The sequence below is a fragment of the Panthera leo genome, chromosome D3 (genome assembly GCF_018350215.1).
Source record: "Panthera leo isolate Ple1 chromosome D3, P.leo_Ple1_pat1.1, whole genome shotgun sequence".
Lineage (NCBI taxonomy): Eukaryota > Metazoa > Chordata > Mammalia > Carnivora > Felidae > Panthera > Panthera leo.
In genome coordinates this window covers 65,485,785-65,500,613 of record NC_056690.1, presented here as the reverse complement: position 1 = coordinate 65,500,613, position 14,829 = coordinate 65,485,785, and the positions used below count along the sequence as shown (strand labels likewise).

The 14,829-nt window shown below is 42.7% G+C and overlaps 1 protein-coding gene across 3 annotated transcripts in view; it reads right to left on the bottom strand.

The window, feature by feature from the left end:
- SETBP1 (SET binding protein 1) overlaps window positions 1–14,829 on the bottom strand; it is a 375,264-nt gene that overhangs the window by 22,989 nt on the left and 337,446 nt on the right. For all 3 annotated transcript variants that reach the window (XM_042911416.1, XM_042911418.1, XM_042911417.1), the window contains one exon: window positions 7,661–7,831. In XM_042911416.1, the coding sequence (XP_042767350.1) occupies window positions 7,661–7,831 (171 nt within the window). The remainder of the gene's footprint in view (window positions 1–7,660; window positions 7,832–14,829) is intronic.

Below are 14,829 nucleotides of genomic sequence, written 5' to 3'. Positions count from 1 at the left end.
TTATGCAGGAAATAGTTGTTGGTCAGTTCATTTTGACTAATATTTAATGATTATCTATTGTTTGCCCACCTGGGTGCTAGGTACTGGGATTTTAAAGTTGAGTAGTAGGATCTGACAATAGGGGAAGGGACAGTCCAGCATGGGGCACAGGCATGAGCACAGACACCATGTTAAATACAGGAGTCAATTATCAATGGGCTTATAATAGGGGGTCATGGAATATAGAAAATGTGGCATAGGGAAGGATTCGTAGAGTTGAAGTCACCATGCTTTGTATTGAAGAATGGTAATGAATTAGCCATCTATATGGCTTGAAGGGTGGGTGAAGGGAGAGGGGGACATCCAGCATGGAAAACAGATAATCACTTAATGGCAATGACAGTAACAACCACAGCAGTGGCAACAGTGCTCATTTGCTAAACTCTTGTTATGTGCCAGGCACTCTGCTAAGATTTTCACAAGGGCTGTCTCATTTATTCCTCACCACAATCCTCTTACACTAGGTAGTATGCTTTCCTCCATTTTACAGATGTGAGCATTGAGGACCAAGATCAGCCAGCTGTTAAGTGTAGCACTGAGATCTCAGTGTAGATGATCTGAAGCAAGGATATATGCATTCAAGTAGAGCAGTGCATGGCCCATGTGTGGTGTGAAGAAAAATGGGCCAAACGTAGAAACAAGGCAAATGGAAAGGTGCATGTCTTTCTGGATTCCTAGAGTACCATTTTACAGGCCTGCCCCCATGATTAATTACCTAGGGAAATGTAGCTTTGTTGTATTTGCTACCCATTACTGATTACAGGCCCAGACTCTGCCAGGAAATATGTTGAAGATTTTTGCTCAAAAAATATGCAAATGATTTCTGACTGGTAGCAAAGATAAGCCCAGAGGTTATGGTTTTATTGCCCATTAGGACATTAACTGAGCCATCTCGCCTGATGTTCTTTCTTCAGTGCTTACATTCCTACAATGTCCTGTCCCTCTAATTCTTCTCTGGATCAGCTTTATCACCATGTTGGTTTCCTCATTAAAGAGTTGAGTGAATTTTTGACCTGAGTTTTTAGTTTTTTGAAAATCACACTCTTACTGTAGGATTCCCAAGGAGTTTGGTGCTGGCTAACATTTCTAAGGAGATGTGGTTGGAGCAGAAGAGGCAGGGGGCAGATTCTGGAGTGTTTGGTGCTTCTCTAGGACGCTTGTAGCTTTGGCCATGGGGACAGCTCAGCTGCTCTAGAGGTCTGTATCAAATCAGAAAAGGGCTTGTTTCTTCCTTATGGGGCAAAAATAAAAATAATTTTTGGAGGTTTTTCGGAAGGCCTTTGGTGTGATGGGATCTTCAGGGAAGCGCAGAAGCTTCCAATCCTATTGGGTCTCTTCATGGCCCAGAGCCAAGGGGAGGGGGCTTTTCATGAGCCTCACATTCAGTAGAGGTCTCCAGGCAAACAGACTCATTCTGTGCTGCTTCAACATGGGCCCATAGGCAGCACTTTTCAGGAAATTTGAAGAATTCATTTTTTAATGACATTTAAATGTTTAAATGTCATTTAATTAATTTTTATGTTTATTTTTGACACAGAGAGAGAGAGAGAGAGAGAGAGCACGTGCACAAGCATGAGTGGGGGAGGGGCAGAGAGAGAGGGAGACAGAATCCCAAGCACACTCCACACTGAGAGCTCAGAGCCAGATGCTGGGCTCAAACTCACGAACTGCGAGATCAAGACCTGAGCCGAGATCAGGAATCAAACGCTTAAACTGACTGCACCACCCAGGTGCCCCCGAACAATTCATTTTTAAAAATAAAGCTTTATTTTCTCTACATCTTTTCTGAAGTTTTTCTACTGTATATTTTAAGTGATTAATCTGGCCTTATAGAAATTTATTTTACAATTTGAAGACTTCTTCAGTTTGTATACTTATAGCCCTTAGATGTTCCAAATCCTATTAACTTGCATATTTATTTGCTCTATTTTGGTTGTTTGAAAGACAAGGCTTTTGGCTGAATTGATTCGGTATTTTGGCTAGGAGCGTCAGAGGATGATTCCATGTAGGTTCAAAGCACATAAAACAAATAATTTTACAATTCTTGCAAAGGAATTTGTTGCTTTTTGCATCTGAATATTATTTCATTACTCTGGGACCCTCTCTATTGATAACAGTTGGTTAACTGCAAAGTCAGAAATGCTAGAATTTGGTGGTCAGAAGCAATTTTCATGATTATTTTGCTCTAGCCACTAGAATACTGGATTTCTTTCTAATTCCATTAGAATTAAGAATGTATTCTTTTATTTGTGAATGTAACTTTTCTTTTTTTTTTTTTAAGATCTATTTATTTATTTATTTTGAGAGAGAGAGAAAGAGGGAGTGTGAGCAGGATAGGGGCAGAGACAGAGGGAGAGAGAGAGAATCCCAAACAGGCTCCACACTACCAGCACAGAGCTCAACGTGGGGCTCAGTCTCAAGAACTGCCAGATCATGACCTGAGCCAAAATCAAGAGTCAGATGCGTAGCCGACTGAGACACCCAGTTGCCCCTATGAAGGTAACTTTTCAGTCTTAAGGTTTTGCATCTTGATTACAGGTATCTGTCAGTTCTGATGGGGCTGATAGTTGGTTAAACGGCTTGCCTAATATCAGTCTTTGCCTTCAGAAGCAAAATGTCTAAGCATTTAATACACTTGTGAAATTTATTTATTTTTTTGTCTTTTACAGGTAGTTTGTTTATTTTTTTAATTTTGTAATTATTATTAAAGTTTTTATTTAAATTCCAGTTACATAACAGTGTAATATTAGTTTCAAGTGTACAATATAGTGATTCAACACTTCCATACAGCATCTGGTGCTCATCATGGCAATCGTACTCCTCTTTAATCCCACTCACCTATTTTACCCGTCCTCCCACCTGATATTTCTGCTTAGGTTTGGTAGGTTTTTTTTTTCTTAATTTTTAAAGGCTTATTCATTTTTCAGAGACAGAGACAGACAGAGCATGAGTGGGGGAGGGGCAGAGAGAGAGGGAGACACAGAACCTGAAGCAGGTTCCAGGCTCTGAGCTGTCAGCACAGAGCCCAATGCAGGGCTGGAACCCATGAAGTTGGATGCTTAACTGACTGAGCCACCCAGGTGCCCCTAGGTTTTGGTACTTTTAAACAAAGATCACACAGTTTTAGAGAATAATGGATTAGCCTTGATAGGAAACAGATACAAACCAGGAGCTTTGCTCCTCTGCTTTCTTCTGTTAGCTCTAGCCCAACCACACCTTGAACAGTTAAGATTTGATGCTAACAACCGTGATAACAACACATCTTTTTTTTCTCCTGGGATTTAAGATGAGAGGATATCTAGTGTGAATCAGTGTGTGTGTGTGTGTGTGTGTGTGTGTGTGTGTGTGTGTGAAAGAGAAAGAGAGAGAAGGGCACAATGGATATGCTTGCCCATTTTTCCATCATTATGACTAGTCTTTCAGGTGCAGGACTACAGAGAATTTATTGGTGTTTTACTGAGTTCCTACAGGATTTATAATCTATTTAATAATATAGTCTCATGTTAAATACAAAGGTGGGGGGGGTGTGTTTCAGTAGTGAAATCACACATTTTCTACACGTTGCATGACCTTCCTGAGAAGTTAGTTCAATATGTAGGAAAACAGAAAAATTAGCCTGACTTATTGAGGTATGGATTATCTGATATGGTTATTAAATCATGATTGGGATAGCGCAATAGAAGTTATTTCAAATTATGCATCACTTTGAACAAACTTTATTGAAGCCTTTACTGCATTAGCCCTAATTACTCACAATAATGACGCAGTGCTCCCTTGAATCAGACCCTTCACTGTGGCAGGGGACTGTGGCTGATCGATAGCTATTGAGCAGTTTGATCACGAAGGCTGACCTGCCAGAGCACCGGTGGCAGCCACGGCCATCCCTCCTTCCCGGTAGCTCACAAACTGACATGTTCTCAGTCTGGCCTCCCTCTCCCGCAGCTCGTCTTCTGCCTCTTCCTCCAAATCAATAACTTCATAATCAGCATGCTTCCCAGACTCCGAGAAGCTAAAAATTGCCTTAAACAAAACACACCCTCCCCCTTAACCTCCACCCCTATCCACCCACACACACACACACTTGAGCTAGAAAAGATATGTTTTTTAACTTCTGACCATATGCATTTCTCCCACATTATAATGTTGATAAAATAAGGTGAGAAATGCCCCGCCCCCTTTTTTTAACAAAGATCACCTATTTGAAAAAATACTGTTAGGACTATAGACTGATTAATTATTTGGCAAGTATTTACCAACAGCCTATCACATGTCCGTCCAATGTTTTCCATTTGGTTGTTAACTTCCAAGATGGAGCATGTTTTTCTCAGATGTCTCCCACCACGTTTAGTGCTATGTAAGTACACAGCTACCGTCTCACAATGATTCATTTCACTCAGTGATTACTTATTCAGTGTCTACTATGTGTCAGGGGCCTGTACTAGATAGGTTAGTATTTATTGTTATTATTTTTATTTCAGAGAGAGGCAGAGGGAGAGAGACAGAGAGACAGAGAGACAGAGAGACAGAGAGAGAGAGAATATCCCAAGCAGGCTCTATGCTCAATGCAGAGCCTGATGTGGGCTCAATCCCACTACCTTGGGATCAGGACCTGAGTTGAAAGCAAGAGTTGGATGCTTTACTGACCCAGCCAAGCACCCTGTAGCATTCATTATTTTAAAAGGAAAGGAATTTCTAATTAATTGAATTCTTTCAGTATATATATTTTTTATCTCAATACAGGATTTCTCAAATTAGTTTTTTTTTCTAAGACACTTAGCTTTATTCTCCTTTCCTTCTCCTCCCTCAGCCCTTGTCTGGATCTTCAAAACCATTCTGTGAAAAGGATGACCCATTGAAAACAGGCCAGAAGTACTTCTAAATTCCCTTGCTTATGGCCAAAGATGAAAAAGGGACTCTAAAGAAAACAAAAATGAATTGTCTCATCACAAATATATATGACTAATGCAGAAGCATACAACTAAATGAAATCAAACCAAGATACTATTTACTGCCTTTCTACTGTGTGCTTTCCCATAGTTAAAACATCAAATGATGAGTTTTTCCTCACTATTCCCTAAAAGAAGTAGGGGCCCATAATTAGGGAGAAAGAAATCTGCCGTTTCTAATGTTGAGCCTGTGATAGAAGTGAGATTCCACTGGAAATCAGGCAGTAAATCAAGAAGTTTGGGTTCTAATCCAATTGCATGACCTCAGGCAGATCTCTGAATCTCGGGAGCAATCGTGTGTGAATCACATGTGAAACAGGGTATTGGACATGAGCCCAGGCTGTGTGACCCTAACTCTCTCAGGTTTGTGGGAATCCATTTATCTGTGGGGAGTGGAATCTCAGGAAGGTCTGGCCTCCAGCACCTGGGGAAATCTCTGGCTGGTTTTCTCTCCAAAGTTCTGCCTCACAGCCTGAGACCCGGAAATGGACCAAATCTGTGAAATTCTCACGAGGGTCTCATTTTAGCACTGCCAAAAATAAACAGCCCATTCCCGCATCCTGAAACACGAGAGCTTTGGCTCAGCTCTGATTACCAGAGAGGCAGGTTTAAAAGTTTAATACCCACCTGGTTTCTACGCCTTTTTGGCATATTTGTAAACAACTGAATGCAAACAGAGGAGGCAAGCCCGTGGAAGCAGGAGGTCCCAAGAACACATTCTCTCACTCTGGATGGAAAGAGCTGAGGGGAGAAAAATGGCGGACCACCTGTCTTTTGCCCCTGGGAAATATCTGTGCTTGGCAAGCAAAGGCGGAAACATACAGGCTAATTTCTAAATCCATGAAGGGAGGTCTCCAGAGCTTAGCCAACAAGGTTGCATAAGTAATTATCTGCATGGATAGTGCAGACCCCAACCCAAATCTTTCACTCCAGCCAAGTGATCCCTTCTCAGAGTTCCATGCTTGACACCAGCTCCCGTGTCCTGGACTATGTCCACATCACTCCCTCTGCCTGGACGCTTTCCTGCAAAGGTAGCACCATCTGTCAAGTCTCAGATAACTTCTTCCTCGTTCACCTACAACTTTCCCTCTGACCTCTTCCTGTTTCACTGCAGCCATCACTTACCTGGCATTTCCACCAAGAACTTTTCACTTCACACCTAGCGTGTGAAAGGTGGGTAGATTCATGATCACACTTAAGAGACTATCCCATTCCTTCCAAGCGATATTTCTCAAACGGCTGAGGAGAACAGCTCTTCCAAGAGATATTAAGAGCTCTTGCCAGAAAACTCGGTTTTGTGGTCAGACAAGATTGTGAAATTTGGTGTCTCTCCCTCCTGGAACCTCAGAGCACACACTGATCAATTAAAGGATCTGAAAAGCCCTATGGAAGAGAAGCAGGTATAAAGCAGCATTCCCTATATTCGCTTAACTATAAAAATAGCTTTTACCGCAAAACACCTACTACTAATACTTTGCAGAACTCAATTTGGGAAATGTCACTCCAAATATTTCCTACTGCTATTTCAACTGGGTGCATTTTCTAATTACCGATAATTTCCATGAAGGAGGTAGGTATGAAGACAAGCTGAGTTCTCTGTTCAAAGCAACCTGGTCACTTAGAAGATGAGTTTAGAATGAATACCACTAAAGAGTCTCCTTTTGGGATTCTAAGTATAATAGGCATTTCTAAATACTATGATATGCTTAACATTTACCAATGCATTAATTCCACAATGTGCCATCATTCTGTGTGCCACGAAGATAGCAAGAACCTAAATCATGGCTTCTACCTCTGAGGTATGTACAATTTCATTGTGAGGGAGAAGAAGTTAATGGAAGACAGTTCTGCAGTCTCTGAGTAGGTAGCAAATGCATGGTACAGACACTGGGTGCTGTGTGCATTCAGAGGAGGCCGGGCTTTGAAGTTCTGTGGGATGGGGAGATGGGGATGGGAGTTGAGGAAGGCTGTCCTCAAAAAAAGGTGTTAAGCCAAGTCCAAGGCCTGCCTTCTTGGAACAGGGAGGCGCTGCCAGGAGATTATGTGGGGAGCAGAGGAAGGCAGAGCATCTGGGATGCCTGAATAAAGATTTTATATTTTATCAACTGTTAGTGAGGAGTCTGGTGGCTAATGAGGAATTCATGACATCACGGGGTAGGATGAATCAAGGCCTTGGGGAAACTCTGGTTGCCATCTCTCAACCCCAGTGAGCCAGGGAGCAAATAAAATGCAGTGGTGAAGAGCATGGCTACTAGACCGAAGTTGGAATCCTGACTGCCCTCAGGTGTCTGGGGGCAAGTTTCTTGACTCTTGGCTTCCTCTTCTGAAATGAGGACATAGGTATTTATTTCACAGACTTATTTCATGAGTTACATGAGATAACATATGTAAAGCTCTTGATGTGGAGATTAGGAATTACTAAGGCTTGATAAAAAATAATTAATACTGCTATCATTCAGTTGCCACTCACGGGCCTCTGCCCCCAGGTCCTGAGCTCATCTCCTTCCTTTCCTCCCACTTGAAATCCAGTGCTGAAGCATTCTCAGTGTCTGTGGGAGGTTGACTACACAGAGAACCTATATGCAACAGCACACGCCCAGTGGGCCTTCCTTCTCCATGCCCACCGTCACGGCATTAAATCTCAAATGAACCCAAAGCATTTGAGAAGTGCTCACCTGCATCGGACGTTGCTGCAGAAGCAGCAAGGAGAGATAACACTGGGGTTGGTGGGATTGCAACACTGTCAACTGCGGCTGGCTTCTTCCTGGTCATCATGGTGGACGCGGAGCCCTCGTTCTTACTATGTGGTGCCGTTTGGTCCACTTTTAGGTGGGGACTTGGCATTCCTAAAAGATAATAACCCCAAAGCTTTCAGTTACTTGAAAGGAACAGGAAAACAGACAACAGAAAACCTGAAAGTGAGTTGAGAAAATGGTTAAATCATCTGACCTCCTTCTGGTCCAACAAGAATGAAATTTTAGAACGTGTAAAAAAAAATGTTAGCAGCATGACTGGTTTTGGTTTTGTGGCTGAGATTAGTGGTGACAACATTCCAGTTTGGCTGCCTGGATGCGGGGGCACAGGTCCAACGAAGCAGTAGGATTTAGCAGGTACCCTTTGTCTTCCATGGGTCAAGGAGCGTGTCTTCACAGAGGCTGTGCTGTGTGCGGGGTGTGAAGGGGAGAAGCAGGCCCCACCCTAGCTTCTCATCGCACCTGGCTGGGGAGGCCAGACTAAAGGAGAAGGAAAAATTGGGTAACGCATAAAGACAGGCTTGTGCGTTGTTCATCCTTGGTGCTCGGGGAGTGCTAAGGGGTTAGGGATTAGTGTGGGGAGAAGTTCCAGAGCTCATGCTAAAGCACAAGGAAGAGGGAATGGCGTTCTCAGTGCCGAGAAGAGCATATGCTAAGTTATGGGTGGGGAGGAAGTTGATTCAGATGAGAGGTCAGTCTGCTACAGCAGAAGATGCCCTATGGGGTCTGGTGTGTGACGACAGTCACCAGGCTGAGTGAAAGTTGATTTGGGGGCTTTTCGGGGTCTCTGGTCCCAATAAGCATCATAAGTCATGTCTTTGTGATGCTGCAAAGAACCCCTGTGAGGTGCCTTTGTAAAAGGGCCTGGACATTTACTCTATAACAAACTGTAAGAGCTATTCTGGAACCTTGCTTCCTGGGATCGAATCCAGGCTCTCTTATTTATTAGCTGTGCGATCGCAAGCGAGTTACTTAACCTCTCTAAGTTTAAGCTTCCTTACCTGTACAATGGGGCAGAACAGTATAACCTCACAGGGATGGTTGAGAGCATCCCTGAGTCAATTAATGTAGAGTGCTTACCACAGTGCCTGGCACACAGTCCATGACATAGAAGTGCTTCCTGCTACTATTTATTATTCCTATAATTACTACGGCCAGTACTGTAGCCTGCTGCTTCCTCAGGGCAACTGAAATCAGCTGGCAAATCTGCTCTCTTCTCTGACTTGACCAAGGATCTCTGGGCACCTTCAACAGCGCTGGCTGCAGAAAGGTGACTCTCCAACTCATCCAAGCCTAAGTCCAGAGGCTACGGGTATCTGATCCAATGGTCATCTACACAGAGTTTCTTCATTTCTAGGCTACCTGCCACCCACAGCACCAGCAACAAATGAGGCTTTATCACAAAAGTTCTTGACCCTTTGGTTCCAACCCAAACAGCTTGAGTTGTTCAGTCCCTCTCCCAGAGAAACATTCTGTCACCACCACAGTAAGGCCAGCTCAGGTAGGCCTGATGGCAGCCCAGTGAAGTGTGTAGCACGGAAGTTACTATTTGCTTAATTTGGCAGGTGAGGAAAACACATTTCTGAGTGCTTAAGAGAAAACTGAATAAACCCACACAGCCCTAATGTCAGAGCTGGGATTTTGCAAGCAGCCAGATGCTAAATCCTGGACCCATGGATCATCCTGGCCCAGCTGGTCGTCTTCTAACACCTGTCCACCACACCACCCTAGTCTGCCGACAGCATAGTTCACACTGAGGGTGCACAGGCCCTAGTATTACACCTGGAAAAAGCACCCACCTGTAACCATCTGAGGAAGAAAGTCATGACGACATTTTCATTTACCCTACTACTACCGTCCTCCTATTCTCCATCCCGCCCTCTGAAACTCCCCCTCTTGTGCTGCAAATAACAATACCATTTATGCTTCCTTGGATTTTATATTTCATAGCATTTTGACAGTGGAGGTAGACAGACATCAAATCCTATGACAGGAAGATTGCAAGGCATGACCATCAAGAAATCAGGAAGGGCAGCAAACGTGTATAGTATGCCCATCCGAGAGAAATGCAGGCGTGTCAGGGATAGGTTAGACACACACATATAACCCAGGTAAAATACATACAGAGTCACCCACAAGGGGATATATGCAAACAATTAACAGTGGTTATTCTCAGGAAGGAGGGCACAGGCAAGATTGGTGAGGAAGAAGAAGGAGTTTTTACTTTTACTCCCTAGCCTTCTTTATTGTTAATGTTTTTTAAACCACAAACATCTTTTTTTTAATATTTAAAAACAATTTTTAAGGTTTATTTTTGAGAGAGAGAGACAGAGCATGAGCAGGGGAGGGGCAGAGAGAGAGGGAGATACAGGATCTGAAAAGCAGGCTCCGGACTCTGAGCTGTCAGCACAGAGCCCAACGTGGGGCTCAAAATCACAAACAGTGAAATCACAACCTGAGCCAAAGTCAGATGTTTAATGGCCGCTAAACCACACACAACTTAAATTCTTTTTCCTTTGAGAAAATAAAAAGACTTTGGGCGAAAATCTAGAAGTCTACCAGAGCATGGGCTTTGGGGTAGAATGATATGCTTGACCAACTGGCAGCTAACAATCTGAACTGGGGACAGCACACCGGGTCTGATGGGGATCCCCCATTTCGGTGCTCTCTACCACCACTGTCATGCTCCCGTTCAACAGATGCAGGTGTGCCTTTCCGTAGCATGCCCCTGGAATGCTGAGCCATCACAGGTCTGTTGGTTAACAGGTCCTTTGGAAAAACCCACTGATATGTCGTCTTTGTACCTGTGGACACAGGGTGGGCAGGTAATTCTTTGCTCAAATTATGACATGCTCAGGGAACAAGCCATAAACAGGATTAGCAAGTGGATATTTAACTAACTATCACTTGGGAACAAACTGATTTCAAGTCATTTTCGTTGTACCCATTTTCATGCAAATGTTCACAATCCAAATTAGTCTCAGTCCACATCATTTCATTAAAGTTCATTCGATCATACCTCTATTGGGCATACTTTGCTACTCAAGTGTTTATGTTAAAAGTAATAAAATGACACTTAGAAACTCTATAATTCAAATTGTCACTATTTAGCTGTCTTGAAAACCCTAGATAATTTAGGATTTTCTAGATTATAGTACTGTTTGTTAGTTGCCATCCAATGAATTTGAAAACCAATTAGGAAAAAAAAAAAAAAGAAAGAAAAAGAAAAAAGAGCCATGACGTTTTCTCAGACATTTTTGGGTTTTGAGAGGATTATGGAAACAATCCCAGAAATAGCATACATGAGCAAGTATATTAGATAAGCTTTCAACAAAGACTAATCTAGCAGCATTTGTAATCCACAAAACCTGCCTGAGAGCACAGGGCTTCGGGGACTGGAATGGGTGACCCCTCATGGGAGAGAGCATTGGGCAGGCAGGCCACCCCACGTCTTTGTTTCCCTTCATTCCAGGTGGCAGCTGATGCCCCATGGAGAGGTGCCTAAATGTCCAGACAGGTGTTAAATAGTTCAGAACAAAGTTCTCAGAGATATGGGGTGAGGGCAGAGTGCCGGGACATTTGGAAAGCTTCTTTTCAGCATGGGCTGGCTTCCTTCTCTCCATGGGAAGGAGATGTCTGAAGCTGGAGGTTCACCATTAAGGAAACCCAGATATTTGCACTGTGCTGACTGAGCCATTGAGACATGTCACTGTGACATACCCTGGGACCTGAGTGAAGGTGAGCATGGCTTTGATCTGGGGAGGGATTGCTTTTCAATCCTGGACAGCAGACTGTATAGAGAGCACATGTGGTGGATGTGTGTTCAGAACCTCCCTAAACCCCAACACGGAACACACTGTACTGAGGCTCGCACATTTGGAGGCCAGTACGTTTTTAAAGGAGGAAGTAACAATGCAAATAACTGTGGATCCAACATCTGTTCATAATTAAAAGACAGAGCCAAGAGGAAATTTTTTTAAAAAGTTAAACCTATAGGAAAACATTCTGCTAATAACCTGTTGACCTCTATTGATACATTTTTTAAAAAGTCTTTGAAACTGTGCTGTAGTGTATCGAGGGACAGTCACTCATTTTCAAAGGTAATTTCTCATAGACTACTTATCCCCTCAAACCTCTACCTGCACACCGTGTTTGCATTAGGGACTTGATTTATGGATTCCCACTCCTCCGATGCAGAAGCTGACTTCCTGTTGCCTTGGTTACTTGGAGCTTAGTTCAAGGTTAAAGTACTCCCGAATCAGAATCAGTGGCAGGCGCTGCATCTAGCGGCCAGGTTATTGACTGCCCCAGGATGCGAAAAGGTCAGAGACCAAAGCACTGTTTACTGCCTTAAGGGTGAGTCAATAGCTTCAATATTTTGATTCTGTTTCCTCCAAAGTAGTAGTTGCTGTTCAATTACCTCTTCCCCAGGTTGTTCAAGGTCACTGGGGTCATGGACGAAAAGCAGGGTCTATGGTGGCTGACTTTCCCAGGATCCCTTTAATGAGCTCTGTGACCTTGGATAATAAAAACCAGCTTCACCTTAGAGTAATTTGTATGTTGCTCTAGGTTTATAAAGCTACTTTATCTTATTTTCTTTTGGGGAAAACAAACAAACAAACAAACAAACATAAATCTTAGTACAGTACAGTACAGTCCCCTTTTTTAGATGAGAAAATGGAGGTTTAGAGAGGTTGTGTCACTTCCCTAAAATCACACAGCCAGTAAGAAGTGTTAAGAACTAGATTCTGACTTCTAGAAAGGTTCTCGTCTCACAATTTCTTTAAAATAAAGGGGCTCATGGAATTATCACCTAGGGATTATATGTAATTCATTTTGTAACATCCACTGCAGAGAGCAGATCTAGAAAATGCTATGTGATTAATATGGTCTTGTTGAACACCTTCATTCATTTTTTTAATTATCTGATTTGCAGATGCAGATGTTTCTTGGTGACAAAGCTTAGCCTGGAAGAGCAGGAAAGCCTGACACCACTGAGATGGTGGTTGGATTCTTCAGTCACCTCCCTGGCCCCCTTCATGCTGCAGAATGCAGCTCTTGGCATGCAGTGGGAGGTATATGATATTGAGCAGTCATCGGCTTTTCTTCTTACAAAGAGCTTTGCCATAGATAATGCTAGTTGCCCCTGAAGCATCTCTGCAGATGACAAAAGGCAGGTGGTAAAACTCCAAACACACAAATATGGAAACTGAGCCACAGAGGACCAGATGATTTGCCCAAATGCACATATCACGTGTGCAGGCATGCACACATGGCATGTGTGCAGAAGTGGAAAATCTTGCCTCTTGACTCAGTTCAATGTTCTTTTCTTTCCCTTTTGCGTAAACCAGTAAATAACGCATTTTTCATAAGACAAAACTCTTGAAAACTTGATAATAATTCCCATTCTCATAACTGGTTGTTGGATTGTTCCATTGCTCTTTTTTCTTGCTTACAAATGGACTTTACTCATGGTGCAAAGAGGGATATATGTTACAGAAGAAAATGAACCAAACACTACTTAATACCTGGAGCACCTGGGTGGCTCAGTCGGTTAAGTGTCCAACTTTGGCTCAGATCATGACCTCACAGTGAGTTCAAGCCCTACATTGGTCTCTGAGCTGACAGCATAAAGTCTGCTTTGGATCCTCTGTCTCCCTCTCTTTCTGCCCATTCCCTCCTCATGCACGAGGGCTCTTTCTCACTGTCTCTCATAAATAAATAAAAATAAGAAACAAAATTAAAGAAAAACCACTACATGATACCTTTAGTATTGGGGGAAATATTTCTCTGTGCCAAAGTCAATAAAAATGTTATTTTCATATTTGCATTATCATATTCATTAATTCAGCAAGTATTTATTGCGTGTTTACCGTACCAGAGACACAGCACTGGTCAAAACAGTTGAAATCCCTGTTTTCTAAGAATTACATTCTAATAACCTTGGCATAGCATAAGGGTAATTGTTACTTTTTATAAGGACACAGAAAGATCTTAAGGTGTTTTGTTTTGTTTTGTTTTGTTTTAATCATCAAAAGGCAGTGCCTCTACTACTCACTCATACAGTATCTTTGGGATAGAGTTCTAACGACCCAAATCTCAGCAAAGAGAGGGCACCACTGTGAACATTAGAAACAGACATGGCTTCCTGTGCACACATGCATCTTCATTGCTTAAGGTTTGGAGGCAGAAGCATGGGCTGGATTTCAGCCCTCCCCTCCCCTTGAGCCAGTGCACTGGACAGTGAACAGCCTGTTCAGTCATAGTTACTCTATCAACTTGTGTTTTATGTCAAATGAGTTTTACATTGTTCTAGGACCTTGTGAGGTGAAATTCAGGCAAGGTCACTCTTAAATGGAATGCTATTCAGTGAGTCTAGACTTAATAGTTTTAAAATTCACAATTATTTGAGTGCCTACTAGCACAATTTGGAAGATGTAAACCCTGTATTTGCAGAGAAAGTTTAGAAGTCGAGAGTGACATAGGACAGAAAGACTTATGAAACTGAAAACCAAACAAGACAGGAAACCAAATGAGTCCCTCAGGAATTAGGAGGAAGGTGAGATCTTGGTGGGATCTGAGGTGGTCTTGTGTTCATCCATTTATTTATTCAATATTCATTAAGGACCTGTGTGGGCCAGGCACCATTAAGCACGGGGAACATGAACACTCATCCACTCAGGAAGACAGACACAGGTACAACAACCCAAGCGTTGAGGGTCAGAATCCATCATGTGAAGTGGAGGGAGGCTCTGCCAGGGCTGGGAAATGACAAGAGTGGAAGCAGGAATAATAAGCCGATATAAGAATGGTTGGGGATGTGTCATAAAAACCAAATACTTGGAGATATGTTTGGAAAGGCAGTTGGGAAAAATGAAACCCACAGCTCGTTGTTGGGTAGAGTTGGTGCCTCTCTCCTCTATGTCTTATCATGCTGGACAGACTTCTGGCTTCTCGTATCATTATTTGTTCATTTTTCTGACAATCTTGTAGGCAATTGCAACATTGCCTAGAGGTCAGGAACCATATCTTTGTTTTAATTCTCCAGCATTTAGCTTGATAGATACTAGATACTCAACAGTGTAGGATGG